The sequence below is a fragment of the Sarcophilus harrisii genome, chromosome 3, assembly GCF_902635505.1.
Source record: "Sarcophilus harrisii chromosome 3, mSarHar1.11, whole genome shotgun sequence".
Taxonomy (NCBI): Eukaryota; Metazoa; Chordata; class Mammalia; order Dasyuromorphia; family Dasyuridae; genus Sarcophilus; species Sarcophilus harrisii.
In genome coordinates, this window is record NC_045428.1 from 164,913,883 (window position 1) to 164,936,448 (window position 22,566).

General features: G+C 35.7%; 1 protein-coding gene across 2 annotated transcripts in view; it reads left to right on the forward strand.

Moving 5' to 3' along the window:
- The window catches only part of LOC100922301, a 77,485-nt gene that overhangs the window by 19,985 nt on the left and 34,934 nt on the right, over nucleotides 1–22,566 (forward strand). For both annotated transcript variants that reach the window (XM_031958731.1, XM_012546201.2), the window contains 2 exons: nucleotides 1,790–1,867; nucleotides 1,955–2,047. In XM_031958731.1, coding sequence (XP_031814591.1) covers nucleotides 1,790–1,867; nucleotides 1,955–2,047 — 171 coding nt within the window. The remainder of the gene's footprint in view (nucleotides 1–1,789; nucleotides 1,868–1,954; nucleotides 2,048–22,566) is intronic.

The following is a 22,566-nucleotide window of genomic DNA, read 5'->3' on the forward strand; positions in this document are numbered from 1 at the left end:
GTACCCTCTTCCTCCCCCCACTTCCATAGACATTCACATCAGCTAAGAAATCACATTCTTTATAACCCAATGTTATAATATGCAGGTTGCTGTGAAAATATGTTCATGGCCTTCCAAATCAATAAATACTATTGTATATTCACTGTACCTTTTATAGCTACACTCACGCAAACGAATATTAAAGGTGGTTTAGAGCAGATGAGAGCCACAGAAAGCTCTCAAGGTTGCCAGATTGCCCTCAATTCCCTTCTCTGTTATTATATATCAAGGAAGGTTTTCCTTGAATTGAATTGTGTCTGAAAGCCCCATAAGTCATATTTTATAAAGTGCATTAAATAGTGGAAATTATATGTACAGGGTGTGTACACACATAGACAAATATTTATTTACACATACATATGGGATTGTTATATAATTTATATATACAGCTTTATGTAATAGAAAAGGTCTCAAAATAAGAAGGTCCAAGTTTAAGTTCTTATTCCATTATTCTCTCTAGCTATGTATCTTTGAGTGAACACTGGGGCCAGAGGTTTTTTTATCTGTAAAATGGGGATAAGAACACTCTAGCAAAATACTCCAGTTATCATTGTCATAGAGTGATGGTGAAGAATACCTGAGATCAGAGAAGTTAATGCATGTTTAGTATGCTTCATAATGTCAAGTACTTATGCAAGTGTGACCAGTGGCAAGTCACTTAAACCTCTCTGTGCCTCAGCTTCCTTAGATGTAAAATGGAGAGGAAAGTTACCCTCATGAAGTTGCTATGAGGAGCAATAAAATCATGTGGATAAAATGGATTGGAAATATGAAAGTGCTATAGAAAATATCAATTATTATCGAAGTGAGCTTCTCATTGTCAAGTGTGTGTCTCATAGTTTAAAAAAAATTTGTTTGATCTGTATTCCATTGGCAATTGCCCCTTCTCTGAAGGAGCCAAACCAGGCGCTGAAAGGATTGTAGCCCCATTCCCCTCCAGGGTAGAGCCTCTCTTGCTTGACAACAGGCATTTCTCTGCTACCGTTCAATGCATCCCAACAAAAGACAGATGGCCTCTTACTAAACACTACACATGCTCAGAAATTGATGAACAGAAAAATTTTGTGAGCAGTTGGTACCACGAGGGAGAGTATTCCTTCCTTTCCCTTCCCATGCCCACATGCGATAGGAGTTTGTTACTCACAAGTGTACAGGATTATATTCATTCTGCCCTCACTCTGTTCATCTCTGGGAAATCCCACTGCCAGAGTCTGCGGGGAGGCCCCCTCCCTTATCCTACACAGAAACTGCCTGCCGGCCTTCAGACTTGGGTACCTCCCCTGCCTTAGACAGCGTGCAGTGTATGATTTCATTGAGTCATTTCTTTGTTGGAGGCGGTTTACATTTGCAGCTCCATCCCCATAGTGTGCAGTAGCAAGAACCATGAAATCCAATTGCAGATATTCCATGGTGCCTTCCACTTGACTAGCTATGTAATTAATCAAGACAAAAGACATCAGGGCTTGTTTCTTTTCAGCTGCAGTGCTCTTCTTCCTAGATGTGTCTAGGACAATTAAAGTGTAAACAGTGAAAGTCAGAACAATTGGCCACTGGTGTTCTGTTCATCTATGTCTGTCTGTCTGTCCATCCATTTATCTATTTATCAATCAATCATCATCTATCAATCTATTTATTTGATCTATTTAATAATTGTATTGCTTATTTGATCTATTAATTGTTTTGTTTGAGTGCTAATTTTTTTTTTTTTTTAATCTTTCCCCTCCTGTCTCCCCACCCCACTCCAATGTAGATGCATCTGACTCACCTAACAATCTTTGGATTAATCAAATTTTAAATAACTTGGAGAATCACTTGGGCAAAAATGAAGGTCAGAAATTAAGATCAGAATACATTTTTACTGAAATGAAAAAATGACTGCCAACAATTAATGTTCTATTAACATTTCTATTTACAGGTCCCCAAGAAGATGATCTTCAAGACAAACAGAAAGATATTACTGAACTTATTAAAAACTTTCCAGAATCCATTGACCTAGATCAAACACATGGTAGGTGAATTATTCTAGCTGTTATGTATTAATCAGAACAGTTCTATATTTGAAACTTATTCCATATTTTTTTAATCTAAACACATAACATAAACACTTTTCATTGTATTTTATAGACACATTTCTATGGCCAGAGAGATAATAATGACCATACTTTTCATTTGTATTATATTTTATGGTTACGATGTTACATAATCATATTTGACATTCATGAGAATTATACGTGTTAAGGTATTTTATAGGACAAGTTGAAACCATGGAGAATTGGGATTTTATTGCAAATCATTGACACCTGGAAAGACAGGGTGGGGTTTACTTTGTCACCAGGAAATTCACATGGAGTACTTTCTTTTCCAAGTGAATGGGCCCAGGATTATGAGAAAAAAGAATGCCAAAATGGAAAGAAATCACATGCTTCCCTTCATGGAACATCAGTGAGGGTCTAGACTGATCCTTTCCTAGGTTCACCTTCATTCATTTAGATGACTAAATTTGACCAGGTTGGACTCTGCCTGAGGACTCAAACAATATAGAACTTGTATAATAAAAGGCAACATTAATACAGGCTGTCCTTAGGATATTCCAGGTTTTCTTTTCGTAGTTATCATAGCTCTAGAGATGGAAGTACTTTTTAGAGACCATTTAGTTAAAATCGCTCTTTTTATGGAGATGAGGAAACAGATCCTGGGAAATAGTCACTTGCCCTACGGCCAGAAAGGGAGCCAGCTACAGACTAGGTACCTTGAGCTCAGGGCCAGTGTTCTTTCCAGCCTACCAAGCTGCCTCTGCCTTTTGGATGAAATTTGCTCCTAGTGCCTAAATTCCTAGTTCTGGCTTATCCACCCTTTATTTTTGATCTTATATAAGAGGAAAGTGAGCCTTCAAAGAGGAGACTCAAGTGACGTTTTTTAAAAGTCATATTGATAATATAGAAGATAAGACCAAGACCCAGACCTAGAGTTCTGTTTTTGAGTCCATGGTCCAAGTACAGTATTTACATTTTGCAGAGGGTTGGACTAAGTTAAACTTTAGCATTTGGCAACCCTCATGTTTTTTAACTGTGCAGCTGATAAGCTCACCCTTGAGATATAAAAGTTTATTATAGTATATTATATATATTAAAGGCATGTCGGGTTAAGATTCACAGGATCTCTGCCACTTACTACCTGTGGGATCCTGGCAAGCCATTCAACATTTCTGTGCCTCCATTTTCTTACCTTTAAAATGTGGGAGTTAGATTAGATGGCTGTGAGATCTCTGCCATCTCATGTCTAGTCAAGAATGTATTTAATTGCCAACTATGTGTCAGGTCCTGTGCCAAGTAACAGGAATACAAAAGGGGAGGAGAGGGGGTAAACAGCCTATACCCTCAAGGAGCTCATAGTTTAATGGGGGAGACAATATGCAAACAGCTATCTACAAATAAGTTATAATTCAGGATAATTGGACATCCTTAGTGAAGACAGGCTTCTTACAGAAAATAGGCCCTGAAGCAAGCCAGAGAAGTTGGAAGGTAGAAGTAAGGGAGAGAATTCCATGCATGGGGAACTGGGAACCACCAATGTAAATACACAGGGGGGAGGTGGAGTTCTCCAACTTGCATGAGGAACTACAAGGAGGCCAGCATCACTGGATCTCAAAATACTTGGAAGCAAGTACAGCTGTGAAGCTGAGTGCTTCAAAATTGATGCTTTTGAAATACAGTGCTACATGCTTAACCTATATTGGATTACTTGCTGTTTAGGGGAGAAAGTGAAAGGGAAGGAGAAAAATTTGGAACACAAGGTTTTACAAGAGTAATGTTGAAAATTATCTTTGCATATATCTTGAAAATAAAAAGCTATTATTTATGAAAGAAGAAATGGGGTACTAGAGAAGGCTTTTGAGAATCCCTTGGTCAGCAAGGAGATCAAATTAGTCAATACCTAAATTCAGATTATTCATTAGAAGGTCAAATACTGAATCTGAAGCTTAAATATTCTGGCCATATAATGAGAAGATGGGACTTCTTGGTGAAAAAAACTTGATGTTGGGAGTGACTGAAGGCAAAATAAAAAGAGGACAGCAGAGGATGAGATGGGTAGATAGTGTCATGGAAACAATGAACATGAGAAATAGTGGAAGGTAAAAGGGCTGAGAATGCTATAGAACAAGAGGTCACTAAGAGTCTAACATAACTGAACAACTGAACAGCAACAAGGGACAAGAAGATTGAAAAGGTAGATGGGAAGCAGGTTATAAAAGGCCAAATAAAAGAGTTACTTTTTGTTCCTGAAAATGAAAAGGACCCATTGAATGACTGAATGGATTGAATGATGTTGGGGAAGGAATGACATGGTCAGATTTGAGCTTTAGAAAGATTATTTTTGATAGCTGAGTGGAAGACAAACTGGAATGGAGAGAGATCTCAGCCAGGAAGATTAACCAGAAGACTATTGCAACCTTCCAACTGTGATGAGGACCTAAAATTGAGTAGTGGCAATGTCACAGGAGAAAAAGAGGGGATTTAGGAGATATTGGGAAGATAAAATTAGCAAGCTTTGACAACCCATGGGGTATAGGAGGTAAGAGTGAGGAGTCATGAATGACACTTAGAGTGACAGACTGGGAGGATGGTGGTACCCTTGACAATAACAAAGAAGTTAGTGATATAGCTAGGTGGCTTGATGGATAAAACACTGGCCCTAGAGTCAGAAGAACATGAATTCAAATGTGGCCTCAGACACTTAATAACTATGTGACACTTGGTAAATCACCTAATCCCTATTGTCTAAAAAACACCATGGTAAAAATGTGGCGCTGGAATGAACCCAATATTAGGTATGCTCTCCAGAAGGGCTGCTTACTGACTTTCTTTCATATATATATATATACACACACACACACACACACACACACACACACACACATATTGATTGATTGATTTTTATATATATTTTTTCAAATCTGTCTCTTCCTCTGAACTTCCTCCATAACTACCTTTGTTCAAATTCTCATTACATCTGGAGTATTAAAATATTCTCCTAATGAGGCTTTCCACCACTGTTAACCTATTTCTTCTCTAAGTTATTCTTTACATACAACTTAGTGCTAACAACCTCCCAAATGTACTGCTCTGAATATGCCAGTTGTCTTCTAAAAAGCTATCAGTATCTCCCTAATATCTACCAAATAAAATATAAATATGCAATCTTGACATTCAAACTTCTCAAACTTTCCAGTTTTAGCTTCTATTATTATACTCTTCACATATTCTTATCTACCTTCCAGCTAAAGTGTATTGCTTTTATTCATTAATTCAGAATTCTTTAACTACCTCAATGCTGGGCAAAATGTTAGGAGATAAAAACAAAGTAGCCCATACCCTCAAGGAGCTGATATTCTGTTTGGCAGAAATAACATTTGCAAAGAAAATTCAATACAAAAATAGATACAACACAGATACAAATTTTCTTGGGAGTAAATATAAACAGGTGCATCAGGAATGAGTCTCCTTGAAGGAAGGTAAGTATTCCATGTTGTTGTGGAATTGTTTCAGTTGTGTCCCACACCTTGTGACGCCATTTTGAGTTTTCTTAGCAGCGATACTGGAGTTGTTTGCCACTTCCTTCTCCAACTCATTTTGCAGATGAAGAACTGAGGAAAACAGTTGCCCATGGTAACACAGCTAAGAAACATCTAAAGCTGAATTTGAATTTAGGAAGATGAGTCTTCCTGATTCCAAGCCCAGTGTCCTATTCGTTGTACCATCTAACTGCCTGTTTATTCTATGTAGCTGAAGTGGGGTAGAAATCTTGGGGTCACAATCTTGGGGGAGAGTATTAAAATGAAGGAGACAGGAGATGAAATGTTGTATAAGCCATTTAACTGGAACAAAGATCTAGCTCATGAAAAAAGTAGTTTATAGTAAACCTGAAAAAAGTAGCCTAGGGTCAGATAATGAAGGACTCAAAAAGACAAATACTCTCTATTCTCCTTCTGTCCTCCTTCCTCTCCATATCTTTTCACCTTATCTTCCATGTTAGGAAGGGATTCTCTGTCCCTTATCTTTACCTGCTCCTGAAATTCATTCCTTCCAGGTGAAAAACAGGTCCCAATTCACCACAAAATTCCAACTTCAAGTGATTTCTCTTTCCTTGAATTTCTGATAACACTTTGCCTCAATTTCTCATTTGCACTCATCTCACTTTGCCTTGTATGCCTGCCATTTATCTACATATGTCCCTTATCAGACTTAGTTCCTTGAGAGCAAGGTATAAATAGATGAATATTTTACATATATATTATATACATAAATATATAGATAGAAAGCTACATAGATGTATAAATGTATGGAAAGAGACACACATGTATATATGTATCGGGGTGTATACATGCATACACATAGGTGTACAGAACTATGATGTCGTATATATTTGTATGTCTGTATGAATGATACATGTGTGTATATTGTAAGTACATGCAAGTACATGTAGGTATATAGGCATATAAGTAGTGGAGTGAATAGAGCATTGCCCCTGGAGTCAGGAAAATCTGAATTCAAATCCAGCCTCAGACATTCATCTGTATGACCCTGGATAAGTCACTTAACCCTATTTGCCTCAGTTTCCTCATCTGTAAAGTAAACTAGCAAAGGAAATGACAAATCACTCAAGCATCTTTGCCAAAAAAAAAAAAAAAAATCCCAAAATGGGATTTTGAAGAGTCAGATATGATTCAAAAGACTGAATAACATTTCTAAATATGCATCTCTAAAAAGTTCATTTCAATAAATGTATTAGTGAACTGAAGCTGTGTATGGTGTAGTAGAAAGAGTAGTGACTGTGGCGTCAAATTCTATCTGTGATACTTAGAATTTCTGTGTTAACATCTTGACTTTCAGCTGCTTCATATGGCTTCTGACATCCTATCATCAACTTTGCATATTTCATTGTGCATATTATGATTATAGTCTTAATAGGTTTGGAGGTAGAAGGTAAAGGATTGCTTTATCTTCTCATTCTTGCCTTTATAATGTGTATATTGTCAGCCAAGATTAACCATTTTTTTCTCTTTCACTTTTTCCTTCCTACTCCTCCTTATAGACTCTCATTTCTATGAATGCAGAGCACTTTCCCTATGTACACATATGGGTAACATATTAGAGTGAGTTTTCACTCTACACAATCTTATTGACCAGTTTAGACTTAGATAGCAAAATGGTGTTCTACTTATTCTTGACCTAGGGCAAAGGAAAATGCAGAACCTCTGTTTGGTTCTGCCCTTTTGGGAAGCTTATTTTTTAAACTTTAAATATGGTAGTGGTTGCTATGATTGTTGTTTGTCCTTCATTCTCAAAGAATGACATCAAGGAAGGGATGTCATGACATGGAAATGAATTGGATTTAAGTGAGGAAGGGCTGTGAAAGGTTACCCACTTTACTACTGTCTCCAGAGACATCTGGATCCAGTGGCCAGATATAGATCAGAGATCTATGGGGAGACCTTGGTCTTTTTAATCTAAGGTTTTCAACAAGTCTGTTTGATTGAAGCATGACAATCAATGAACTCTATCATGTTCTCAGATATCCCAGCTAGGATTAAAAAGAGAAAAACAAAAAACCCACTAGCATCTAGAGAGAGGGCTTAGACCTCTGCTTCTCTTGGTACTAATTTTAGCCACTGTCCTTATCTCTCTGGTGATTCATTCCTTCCTTTGTTTGCACATATGGATTTATAGCATTTTAATAATGTTAAGATCTTATTTTTAATCTAGACAAGGGCCCATTTAAAGGACAACTTTAAAGTAGTTCCATAACAGCAGAGACTAGTTTGTTTTTATTTTTAAATATCCTCAGCACTTAGCTTAGTGCCTAGAAAGTACTCAGTTAATGGTAGCTGTTTTAAAAAAAATAGATATAGCTTCCATTTAACATATACTCACCTGATAAGACAAAGTGGTGGCAAAGGAAGTCAGCAATACTATTTGCAGCCATTCTTTTTTTTTTAATTTTTTTTTATTATATCTTTTTATTTACAAGACATATGCATGGGTAATTTTTTTAGCACTGACCTTTGCAAAACCTTCTGTTCCAACTTTTCTCCTCCTTTTTTCCACCCAGATGGCAGGTAAAGCAATACATGTTAAATATATTAAAATATATGTTAAATGCAAAATATTTATACATATTTATACAGTTATCTTGCTGCGCAAGAAAAATCGGATTTAGAAATAAGGTAAAAAAAAAACCTGAGAAGGAAAACAAAAGTGCAAGCAAACAACAACAGAAAGAGTGAAAATGCTTATGTTGTGGTACACACTGAGTTCCCACAGTCCTCTCCCTGGGTGTAGATGGCTCTCTTCATCGCTGAATTGTTGAAGAGAGTCACGTCCATCAAAACTGATCATCATATAGTCTTCTTGTTGCTATGTACAATGATCTCCTGGTTTTGCTCATTTCACTTAGCATCAATTCAGGTAAGTCTCTCCAAGCCTCTCTGTATTCATCTTGCTGGTCATTTCTTATAGAACAATAATATTCCATAATATTCATATACCACAATTTATTCAGCCATTCTCCAATTGATGGGCTTCCATTCATTTTCCAGTTTCTGGCCTCTACAAAGAGGGCTGCCACAAACATTCTTGCACATACGGGTCCCTTTCCCTTTTTAAAGATCTCTTCAGGATATAAGCCCAGTAGTAACACTGCTGGATCAAAGGGTATTACATCCATTCTTTTGAAGGGGAAGATTAGTGATGGGCCGACAAATCTTTATTGCCCAAGGTGGATAAGAATGGCATTATTCCAACAACCATGAAAGTGGCGTAAGTAGGTGCTTTGAGGTGCTCAGAGCTTGGTCAGACAATGAACATGCCATAGTCATCTACTGCATCCCAGACTATTGCCAGTTGTTTTGACTTTTGTTCTACCATTAGTTGGCTTCTGTCAAACTGAGACCTGTTGAAGACCTTAGCTTAAGAAGGCCAAGGTCTCCCATTTTATCCAAGGCCATCTTCAGTTTTCTTGATCTGTAACTGGCCACTGGACCCAGATGATTCTGGAGGGGAAAGTGAGGTAGGGACCTTGCACAGCCTTCCCTCATTTAAATCCAATTTACTTGCATGTCATGGCAAAACCTTCCTGATGTTATGGTTCTCTTAAAGAAAAAAGAACAGACAAGACACAGCCCACTCAATTCAGTTAGAATCATTTTGGCACTGACTAGAATTAGAGAACCTATATTCAAATCCAGCCTTTGTCATTACTCATGTGACTTTGAGACAAGCCAATTAATCTTGCACCTCAGTTTTCTCATCTATAAAATGGGAAGAGTGAACTAGATAATCTTCAAGTTCTCTTTCAAGTCTAAATCTATGCGAACTTGGAAAAAGCAATTATTAAGAGCCAGCTACATGCCAAGTTTTTACTAGATTCAAAGACAAAAAATGAGATAGTCCCTGGCTTCTGCTGAGAGGAAATTAAAGATAGATGAATGCATGCTTACTATCTAGTAGCCTATCAAGTTAAACAAAATCAAAATACTTTCCTCATAACAACCCTGTGCCATGACACTGACATAATGCCCTGAATTGTAAGTCACTCTGTGCCCGGCTCCTGGCTAGTAAATTGCCTCTAAGGTTCTTGTTAGCATTAAATTTGTACCAAATGTAATCCAAGAGCAACGAAACTCTGAGATTATTTCCTGAATTTTTAATAAGATTTACAAAATACTTTCTATACTGTCAAAGTGGAATTTATTTTTTTTAAAGTACATTTAGTATCCTATTCCAATTATTTAGAATTGAAACTTCATACAAAGAGACAGAGACAGAGACAAAAGAACAGATACCGAACAGAAAACAGAAAACAAAAGAAACAGATACTGAAAAAGGGAGAAAGACAGACAGAGGGACAAGTGAGAGACACAGAAACAGACAAAAGAAAAATGCAGAGACAGAGACACAGACCAAGAGACAGAGGAGAAGAGTTTTAAACATCAGCAAAACCAATTACATATTTTAAAAATCAGATATATGCAAGTGAACTACAAAACTTTTACAGAATAAAACAATCCTTAACATTCCTCCTAAAATTCCAGTCCACTCATGGCAAAGGGCTAAAGAAACAGACTGAGCCATGATAACATTTCTAAGTATCTCCCTCTGGGAACCCTATCTCTGGCAATTATTGCTTTCCTTCCCTTACTTCCTCCTACAACACTTCTATGCCAGTCTGAGTCATACCTTTTAACTTTTAGAAAAGGCTAAATTGGGAATATTAAGGCAGCTCCCAATTTAGCTTTGCTCCTAGAGAGTAAATGAAAGATTTAAGGTGGAACCTGATTCTAAACTGCTGTTCTGGGGCCACTAAGTAGAACAGCGAATAGAGTGTTAGTCCTGGGATCAGGATGACCTGAGTTCAAATTTGACCTCATACACTTGATAGTTGCTAACCTTGTGAACCTTGACAAGTCATTTAATCCCAATTGTATCGACCAAAAATAAATAAAGCTTCTGTTCTAAGGTCACAATCTCACAATTAAAGACCACCATGATTAATTTGGAATAGAAGAATTAGTAAAGAAATCTATGATGGAAGGTTAAAGAAAATGAGATAATTTTTTTTTTAAACAATAAGCATTTATTAAATGTCAAATTGTGTTAGGCATTATGCTGGTATAGGGAATAAAAATTCAGGAACAAAACATCCTTACCTCCACAGAGCATAGGTATATGTCAGAACAGACTAGAAATCTAGGCGGTGCTCTCTCACTGGAAGAGGACCCTCAGCTCTGAGCCTACATGTCTAGTTCAGTCTTAGAAGAACCTAACCTCTAAAGAGAAGGTTAGACTCTTTTTAGCATTATTTGGCTCATTGTGCCTGGAAACCTGAGGGGAAATCCCTGAAAAATTAGGAGTCTCACATCTCTCCAAAAGGAGCAAGAAAGATACTTATTGAACAATGTGGGTCAGGTATAAGGCAGCTATTTATTTCTCCACACAAAAGAAATGCTCAAAACTCAAAAGATTTATAAGTATACCATCAATACAGATTTAAATCATGGCACCACAGTCCATAATAATCTGGAGATGGGATGGCAGGAAGTTGTTTTACTTAAAACATCAAAAAATGAAACATTTAGTGGAATCCCTAAAATAAATTTTATCTTCACCATGACTCTTCAATCTCTAAACAGCTCCCTCAAGGTTCATGACTTCAGGAAAGCTAAACCACATTTTGACCTTATTCTTTTTCTATGGTCATCTTTTCTGAGAAGCATTGTAATAGCTGTGTTGCTCTTGTATTATAGGAGCAGATAGGTTAAAGCACTAGGCTTGGAGTCAAAAAGTTCAAATTTGACCTCAAACACTTACCTGTGTGACCCTGAGCAAATCAGTTAATTTCTATTAGCCTCTGTTTTTTCATGTGTAAAATAGGTATAACATAAGTAGCTATCTCTCAGGCACTTATCATAGTGGCTGACATATAGTAGGTGCTATATAAATTTGGGCTATTATTAATTATAGGAAGCATTCCCAAAGTGTAGCTGATACCTGTGAAAAACAGGAACTCCAGAACTTCTTCCCCTTCTTCAAGCGAAATCCAGGAGAGCCACTTCAGAGTCTCTACATACTTAGCAGAGAGGAAAAGAGAGCCTCATTCATTTCTTAATCTCTTACAATCTGGCTTCAGACACTCCCCCTTAAATTGCTCCCTCCAAAATTATCAATGACCCTGGAAAAATTTCCATTTTGACTGGAGATTGCTTTCTGGGGCCACCATTTTAGGAAGGACCTCTGCCATACTTTACATCAATTAAGCTTAAATTCACTTACCAGACTACTCCTTCTTCTCTATTGCCACCTTCCTCCATACCTACCCTTTATCCCTCACTTCCAGATTTTCTATAGGTGTCTTCTTCTATCAAATTGTAAGGTCCTAGAGGATAGAAACTGCCTTAATTGTTTGTATTTATAATCCCAATATTTAACACAGTGCCTGGCACAATAAACATACTTAATGCTCTATTTATATAAACTTCAATTGCTAAATCCAATGATTTTTTTCTCAATCTTCATCATTTCTTGACTCCTTTATAGCTAATGACCAACTCCCTCCTTCAAAATAGCCTCTTCCTTCTTAGCTTTTGTGACCTTGCTTTCTTAATCTTTCTCTGACTGTTCTTTCTAGATTTCCTTTACTAAATCACTCTCTAACTCTAGTCCCCAACCATGGGTGAAAATCCCAAGATATTAGTCTCTTGAGTCCTTTTTTTATTCTCTCTCTAAACTCTTTACTCTTGGGAATCTCATCAATTTTCATGAGTTCCATCAAATGGGTAACTCCCAAATCTAATACAAGCAGTCCTATTCTCTCTCCTAAATGTCAATTCTATACTACCATATACTTGATAGACATTTTCACCTAGATATTTTGTAGCCACCAAAAGTCAACACAGAAATTCCTGATTCTAGGTCCCTATCTATTGCAGCACGCTCCTTTTTACATAGTTAAGCACATAAATAAAATATTTTTAAATTAAATTAAATTGAAATAGTAAAACTACACAAAGGTCATTTTTAATACCTGTCTATAAGAAGTTGTTGAATGATTATTTATGAAAAAGAATCTTTGAGGAATTTAATCTACAAAAGGCAGGTGACAAACAGACATGCTGTAAGATGCATTTATGTCAGGTATAAGGAAACACTTTCTAAGGAATGAGGTTCCAACCTTATTCATGAGAATGAGTTACCAAAGAGAGACAGATTCTTATTTGTCTAAGATAATTTAATCAAGACACTATCAATTAGTAAATGTACTGGCTCATGGGATCACGGGACACTAGCATAGTGTCCACTTAAAGGTTTGTGGTCTTGCTTTGTTGCTTTAAATATCATCTGATCCAAACTTTTGTTGTACAAATTAAGAAACTGAAACCCAAAGTAGCAAAGAGAAGAATCGAACTCAGGTCCTCTGATAGTCAATCCAAGATCAAGTCATTACTTTAGGGTCCTTTCTGACTTTTTATTCTATGAGAAGGAGCAGAAAGATGTGATTGGAGTGAATTGCCTTGCCCAAAAATTTTCACAAAGCAGTTTAAATCTATTCCTGTGATTCTATGTCATAGTTTCATAGGCATGTAGAATTCAAACTTAGAAGAGTTTATCAAGTCCATTCTGTTTCATTTTACAAATGAGGAAGTTGAGGCAAAGAAGTCAATTGACTGGTGCAAGGTCCTAATGGCAGTTAAGTCCTAGAGCCAAAATTCTAATCTAATCTCTGCCTCTAAATCCCCTGTCCATAAATGGAAATACAGGTTAACCTACAGATTACTGGAAAATTCAGTTTAGCAAATATTTATTATGCATCTGTTATATTGTTAAAGGCATGGTGCTAGGTGCTGGACCAGTGATCCTCTGAGACAATTAAACTTAAATTGTGTGTTTTTTTTTTCATTTGAAAGACATTTCAATCATCATAGTTAGTATATCCCTTCCCATGCCTGACCCCTCAGGAATTGGACTACTTTATATACTTTTTCCTAAACAAAACCTAAATCTAGACCAAAATAGTAACTGGGATTACCATCTGCCATGGAAGAAATTTAAGGCTGGGAATGAAGAGAGAAATTTCTATCCATAGATATTTTCTTTTGACTGCATTTTTGCATTTTGTGCCTTTTAAAATTGTAAGAACCTTAAAAAGATGAATTTTACTATCACTTCTTTTATCTTTCCTTCAGTGTTATTACTCTGAAGAGGGCTTAGGTCCCTGTCATGCAAATGGAATAGACTAGTGATGAGGGTGGTGACCTGGTTTCCTGGGGGATTTAAACCGCAGCATACTGTTGTGAGAAAGGCCCCACTGGTCCATCAGGAAACCGTTTTAAAGTAATCAGTGTCCAATGCCTCATTAGAATATCAAATCAGTCATCTGAAGCTTTGTCTGAAGGGATTGTTGTCTTTCTGGAAGGTGAAGATTTCAGGCATTTTTCTTCTTCTGAGCAAAGATTGACACATGCTCAATTTTGTCAGATATTTTCTGTGGAGCACAAACCAGAAAACAGGTTGTTGGAATCTTCCCCTCTCCAAATTAGTGTGTTATCTCCACTTCAAAAGAGGTTTTTCTGGATACATAAAAATAAGCTTATTAAAAATCCAAATTTTATTTTCAGTAATCAAAATTAAAATCTTTAAAACTTTACCTAGAAAGATGCCATCGTTTTCATGTAAAGTCCCTTGGTTTTCCTTGTTCTTCAATATAAACTTGAAAGTCAAGTAGAGTTGCCTCCACAAAGTAGGCCAATCCATCAATCAGCATCTATTAAGAACCTATACACTTAATAATTATGTGTAGGGACTATTTAAAGCTCTGAGCATATATAGAAAAAAAAAATTAAATAGTACCTACTCTCAAGAAGTTTATATTCTATCATGCCAGGGAAATTTCCAGAATACAGGACCACCAGACAACATATATGGAGGGGAAAGTAAGCTTTGTCACTTTATCTTATTAGACAAATATAGAAATGAAGATTACCCTCACAAGTGACCTGGCAAATACCAATTTCCAAATAAGGTAGTGAATATACTAAATTGAGATCCTGTCACAATTGTTTTGATCATTAGTCTCTTGAAAAAACACTGACAAAATAAAACTCATTAACGCAAAATCCTACAAAGTAATTACAGGATATTCAATCAGTCAATTGATTAGTAATTCAGCAAAGCACGTATATTAAACACCTACTATGATTAGTAACTTCAAAATTTTCAGTTTTTCCTAAAAAGCCATACTGGATTTTATTCTAATCCTATCCTCATTTATTTAATCCCATCTAATCCTTTCCCATTTTATCCCACTTTATTCAATCCAATCGCAATCTATTCTAACCTATCCTTTCCTATCCCATCCTGTCCTATTATATTCTATCTCATCTTATCCTATCCTCATTCCATAAAATCCATTCTATTTTATCTATCCCATTCCATCCTATCCTGTTCTTTTCTATTTTATTTTATTGTGTTCTAATCTATTCAACACCCTTTTTTATTTATTACCTAACACATACATGGTACTTGGGGGCATAATTAGGGACAAAAAGACAAAAAAAAAAAAAAAAAAAAAAAAAAAGAACCAGCATATGTCCTCAAAAAGCTTACATTCTACTAGGAGAGTGGGAGGGAAGAGAGAAGAGGAATATACCACATACACAGATAAATGTTATTTTGTGCTAATAGATATTCCTAAGAAAAATCATAGACTCATATAATTAAATCTGGACCTTACAATAAAGATCTCTAACCCTCTCATTTAAAGATTGAGAATGTGAGACTCATATAATTAAATCTGGACCTTACAATAAAGATCTCTAACCCTCTCATTTAAAGATTGAGAATGTGATATCCATAGGAGAAACACAGGAGAAACACTGTCACACAAGCAGTCAGTGACAGAGCCAGAATTCCTATCCAAGTCCTCAGACTTTAAAATTTTGTGCTCTTTCCACTGCATTGCATTGTCTTCCAATAAAAGAAGTTAAAAAAAAAAAAACATATTTAAATAAACACACACACACACAAGCAAATATCCAGCAGTGCAGGATATCTTCTTTCAGTGAACTCTGCCTTTCTTCCCTACTTCTGGATAATTGCTTTGAGGTATTTGAATGAACTAAATGACTTGAAGATTGTCTAATCCTAATGAAATGAGAACAGTTCCAAGTGGTTCCTGATGCAAAAATAATAGATCTCTGTCTATAAAATTAGTTATACCACATATTTTTTTATCTTTTTTCTTTTTTTAATTAAATCTTTTTAATTTTCAAAAGATATGCATTGATAATTTTTAACATTAACCCTTGCAAAATTCTGTGTTCTAATTCCCCCCCTTTTTCCCTACCCCTTCCCCTTGATAGCAAATAATTCAATATATATTAAACATGATAAAAATATATGTTAAATCCAATATATGCATACATATTTATATAATTATCTTGCTACCCCCAAAAAATCAAATCAAAAAGGAAAAAAAAAATGAGAAAGAAAATAAAATGCAAACAAAAAAGAGTGAAAATACTATGTTGCGATCCACACTCAGTTGCCACAGTACTCTCTCTGCATCCCAGATATTTTTAGTCTTAGAAAACATAGTCTGTCCTATGGGGAACTCACATATGGCAAGCATTCACAAGGTGGTCAGAAAAAGCTATACAAGCATACTCTCAAGATGTCGAACTTTAGACTTGATTGTATGACATGGGAGACACTGGCACAGGATTCTCCAGCTTGGTGTGCCCTCATCAGAAAAGGTACTGTGCTCTATGAGCAAAGCAGAATAGAATTAGCTCAGAAGAAATATAAGATACACAAAGTTAGAGAAACTACTCCAAATATTCATAGGGACTAATTTGTGTCTGACCTGTAGCTCATAGTAGAGCATTCTGAGCTCATATTGGTCTTATCAGTCATAGTCAGACACACCATAATACAGTTCTAACATAGTGATGTCATTTTGGTCTCTTTTGACAACAAAGGACAACAATCAACTAGAGTCAAGTCTCTATTGGACCTCATTTTTGCATCAGTCACTCAGTCATTTTTGTGATGCTGACATCCATATAAGCAATACAGTAGCTCCATTTTGGAGGCTTAGACATGACTTTTAATGCCCAGTCTTGTTCCTAGTTCTGGCTTTTCCTGCTTTTAGATTATCCTGTTAGAATGAGAGCAGCTAGATTAACAAAGGTAATATTGACCTCATGCTCAAGAGATCCAGGCATTCATATTTTTTTCCTTACCCTTCCTAATTCAAAAAGGCACCTTGGAATTCTTCTGTGAGGGCCAGATGATATAAGCTGCTCAGTTTATATGCTCATAAACATCAAGAAAATAAATCTCCTAATGAGTAGTGCTACATATAGTACTACAACACTATTAGGTGCTCTACAGACCTGAAAGTGTTAATGGTGAAGAGATTTTATTCTTTATGATTCACAGGAAAATCATGAGGTGTTTATCATTTTTCTCAATCTGACTGTTCATTGGAGCCTCTCAGAACTGAAACCTTTGCTCTCCTAGATAATCTAACTAATAACAACATTCATCATCTCTCACCTTCCTCACTCCCCTCCCCCAGAAAATAAATTGCTCTCTACTAACTCATTTTGAAGAGCCACTATGGGAATTACATTTTTAAAAATATAAAGCTCTGCATCTTCACAATATATACAATATAAGAATAGCTCCCTTAAAATGAATCAAAAATATGCTTGAATAAATTCCAAAGGGTTAGATTCAAATAATCATTCTAATAAAACATGTTAACAGGATTAATGCTGTATTCACCATAATGTAATAAGATGTTATTGATTTTAACTGGATCCATTTTTTTCTCCCTTTAAAACTACACATTATGATTTCCATCTTCCCCTTTGAGTCTAGGGAAAAAAAACTTTTTGCAATGTAACCTTCTAAGTAACAAGGAGGAAAAAAAGACATCCTCTTGCCCCTTCGACATTTCATCTTCCATCAATATCTCAGGGACAATAATCTTCCTAGGGAAAATTGTATTTTATATTCTCTGTGATGCCATGAGTCTAATATATCCCAAACCCAAAGACATGACCTGTTGGAACCTTTATTTAAATTGTTGAGGATATTCATCTCCTTTTCTGGACTAGATTGACCTGCAGGAGAAAATATAAGCATGTGGAAAAGGAAAACATGAAAAAAGGCTAGAAAAGTAAATGGGAATTAGGTAATAGAAAGCATTAAATCCCAGGTTGAGGAGTTTCTATATTTTCCTAGAAGCAATAGGAAATCAATAAAAGTAGCATAACTAGATCAACACCTTAGGAAGATTACTTTGTTATATGTAAGAAAGATGGGTTAGAAAGAGAAGAGAAGATGGAAAGAGAAGGGCAGCTAAGTGGCACAGCTGATAGGGCACTGGTCCCGGAGTCAGGAGGAGCTGAGTTCAAATGTGGTCTCAGACACTTACAAGTTGTAAGACTCCAAGAAAAGGAAGGAGAGAATGAAGGAGAAAGGAAGGAAGAAAGTAAGAGAGGGAGAAAGGAAGTGAGGAAGGAAAGAAGGCAGGGAAGGAAGAAAGAAGGAAGGGAGGGAGGAAAGAAGAGACAGAAGGAGGGAAGGGGGAAGGAAGGAAGGAAGGAAGATCCAGAGGTTAATTATTAGGAATCTAGGGAAGAGGTGATAAGGATCCAAAGCAATAGCTATAGAATGGAAAAAAAGAAGATGGCAGAGATGATGCTGAGATGGAATTCTAATGCCTTGGCAACTGAGAGAATATGGGAAGACCTGCAAAAGAAGTAAGAGTGAGAGGAAAACACAGATGCAGAAAGAGAGAAAGCCACTTTTAGTTCCTTTGAACCTGCAGAGGGTAGCAGGTAAGAAGACCATTTGAGGTTAAGTGAGCAGGCATTTTTTTGTGATGAATACCATTTCTGTCCTGTGAAGAAGACTAGTCTGACTAAGGATAATGTCTGACATGTCCATATTATTTTAAAGTATCAAAGCCTTTCTCCACATGATATCTTACCTGAGCCTCACAACCATCCCATAAAGTTTTACAGATACTATCATCTTCATGTTACAGAAGAGGAAACAGGCTCTGGTAAATGACATTCCCTTAGTCATGTAGCAAATAAGTATCAGAAGTGAGAATGAACCCTGGGGATCTCTGAGTCCAGGTCTGCACTCCATCCACTATGACATACTGTTTCATCAAGGTATCACTTAAGGTCTGAACAAAGCTCTATACTGAGTGCTGTAGGACTAAAGGTAGAAATGCAAATTAACAAATCATAAAATAATCTTGCCTTCCTAGGACTTAAAAAAGGCTTTCCTGTTGCTTTCTAAATGATACCTTATGATACATGACTGTTTGGGTTTTTTTGTTTGTTTGTTTTGAAGTAATCAGGGTTAAGTGACTCATCCAGAGTTAAAAATCTAGTAAATATATGAGATCAGATTACAACTCAGGTGTTCTTTACCCCAGAGCTAGTACTCAAAACCTTTCTACCACCCACCATCCCTAGATGACTACCTATTTTGCCTTTTTTGTAGTGGTTCTTGCCTGTCTAACCCACTGTTATACCTCTCCTTCAGCCATAGAAAAAGTCTAAATTGTAGTAAAAATACCTTTCCTGTAGGGTGATAATATAGAACCAGAGAAATTCAGAAGGGACCTGAGAGGTCATTTTGCCTGATCCCCTTATTTTATAGATGAAGAGATTTTGATGAAAACTCAGATTTTCTGACTTAAAAAGTCCACTCCAAATCATGCATGGGTGACCATATTTCTAGTATGTAGGTAACAACAATGACAAAGACAACAATAATAATAGCTAACACATTTTCAATACTCTTTAAGGGATACAGAGTGAGAAACAGAGATACAGAGACACATAAGAGACAGAGAGAAGGACAGAGGAATAAGAGAAAGAGATTGATACATATATATATATATATATATATATGTATATGCAGATGTATATACACACACATATATTTTCATTTTCTATATATACACATTTTTTTATGTGTTTCATACGGATGGAGTGTCAGCCTTGGAGTCAAGACTTCTCTTCCTGAGCTCAAATCAGCTTCTGACACTAACTGTATAATCCTGACAAGTCCCTTAATCCTGTTTGCCTCAGTTTCATTACCTGTAAAATGAGCTGAAGAAAAAAATGATAAACTGCTCCAGTATCTTTGCCATGAAATCCCTAATTGGTGCCACAGAGTATTGGAGATGACTGAAAAATAACCAAACAACAAAGTATTTAACTAAGAAAGGTAGACTTGAGCTCGAGTCGTGAAAAACGGGAGCATTTCCTTTGGGGAATATGATCTTTTAAATGTGAATTAACTTCAGCTTAGTTATAGAATTATAAAATATTGAAACAAAAAAGTCTTGGAGAACATCTGGTTCAACTCTCTCATTTTTCAAATGAGAAAAGTAAAACTTAGAATCATTCTTGCAAACTCTAGTAAAAAATTGAAAGGTATGAAGGAATGCACTAGTCGGTTCTAATTGATTTGTGAGAACCAGTTGTTAAATTTTCAGCTTGAGCATTTACACCTCAGAAATTGTCAAACACTACAAAATCAGGGCTTAATTTAGTAATTTGTTGATTCTCCAGACTTTAAGAAAGTGATGAAGAAAATGTTAATAATGTAGATTAAATCTAAAAGTATGTCCTGCATAATTTTTTTTCTCCCAGAGAACCAATTATTGAATATTTACCTGTATAGTTACACATAAGCAGTAATGTAGCATAGTGCAAACAAAACCAGTGTCACAGTAAAGAATATCAGGGTTCAGAGACAGTCTCTGTCATAGACTAGCTATGTGATATTGGACAAGTTATTTAATCTCTCAGACTTTTCTAGATAACTCTTTAAGAATATAATTTACAGATGAGATGCTATCTATATCATTAGAGGGTGTTTCTAGAACAGTTTTATATAACAGAGAAATTATAAACCTGAGACCTCTCGCCCTCAAAAAACAAAATCAGGCTTGGGATTATTCAAATCAGAATAAAATGCACAGTGGATAGAGCACTAGACCTGAATCAGGAAGACCTAAATTCAGCTCACTAAACATTCACTAGCTATGTGACTCTGAGCAATCACTTAACCTATGTTTGCCTAGTTCCTTCATCTGTAAAATGGAGATAGTAACAGCTTCTACCTCCTAAGGTGGTTGTGAGAATCAAATAAGATAATAATTGCAAAGCATTTAACTATGCATATAGTATAGATATAAATATATATGTGATAATATATATGTGTGTATGTGCATATATACACAGATGTGTGTATGTGTGTAATATATACACATTATACACAGATATATAATGTACACACATACATATGCAAACATTGTAGAGGGGAATGACAAACCACTCTAGTATCTGATTAGTATTACTTATACTATCATATATATATATATATATATATATATATATACATATTATATATCATATATAGTAAGTACTTACATATATTTATTATTTATGATGTTATTTATGCTATTATTTATACCCTAATTACTTATATATACATATATTATAAATATTATATACAGTAAGTGCTATATAAAGTATTGCTATCATTATTACTTCCCTTCTTTCTTCACAAACATTTTTTTTCCAATAGAAACATTATCTGTCTTTTGGGACATCCATTTTTCTCCCTTTTATCCTTTGCACAGAATTATTATTCTAGATACTGTATAAATTGGAACATCTATAAGCAAAAAAGTCAATAATGCTGGCAAGGGATATGTTTATTCATTTTTTTCATAATACACTAAATTTATACATACAATTTATATATATTTATATTCATAATTTTTATATACAATTTATATATCCAAATTGTATCTCTCTGAGGGACATATGAAACCCCTAACCCAGAAAAATATTCAAGGTGACCTACAGTCATAATTACCTGCTCTTAATGAGGAAGACTATTTGTTTCTTAATGATAGATTTTTTTTTTAAACTCAAGATAGTCACCCAAGGTCCTAGAAGTGAAAAGTTCTCTTTATTCCTGAGCAATTTCACCTTTGGTACAACTGATTCCACCTGGACTATGAAGCCTTAAAAAAATTACCACAGGAGAACAATGAAAGGAGTGTTTTTCCTTTCAAGTATTCACTGAACAAAATCATTTTTATCTGCAGAGACTGGGAGCAAGCTACTTCCTGCCTTCCGTGCTGCAAAATTGGAAAGTATAATGACTTCACAATACCCTGCTGAGCTGAGTTCTTCTCAAAAACGTGTGACTCCCATTTTTCAGTCATTTAGGGCAGGCCCTCAGCCAACTTAATATTGGGCTGATTTCACTGGAACTTATGGATGTTCCCAAAAATGAAATCATCCTTAATAAATGGTATTCTTCTGCAGTAAGTGTTATTACTGCTTTCTAGTCCTTAGATTTTTTTTTGGCAATGAATTTTAACCTATATGGAAGTCACTGCCCTTCCTTATCTTAATTTCCTTATCTGAAAAATGAAGGGATTGGGCTAAACAAGCTAAGATCCCTTAGTTATAGATTTTTCATCCAACCCAGAGGTACAGATAGATTAGCCAGTTTGAACTGAAGTTTGTGGTCATTATCAAAGTCTGTTTGAACAAGTGCTCACATTAAAGAAATGTCACTAATTATGATTATGGTCTGCAATAAAGTTTCCAAGATGAGAAATTAAATTAGAAAAATAAATCCTTTGAAGACTATTAAATTTCATCAAGATCTAGAATATTCAAAATTCTGAAGCCCATCTATGTACAGGTATGTAAAGGTATGTATATACTTTGCTCTAAACCTCTGAGTTTGAGTATAATTAACGATGGAGATGGTAGTGCCTACCAATTTTAGACATAATAATCTAAGAATCATTTTTTCCCCTCTGTTCACTAATTAGAGTTACAATCAAAATACCAATGACAGCAGGTTCAAAACTTAAATACTAAGATGTCAGTGTTTCCAATGGAACCCT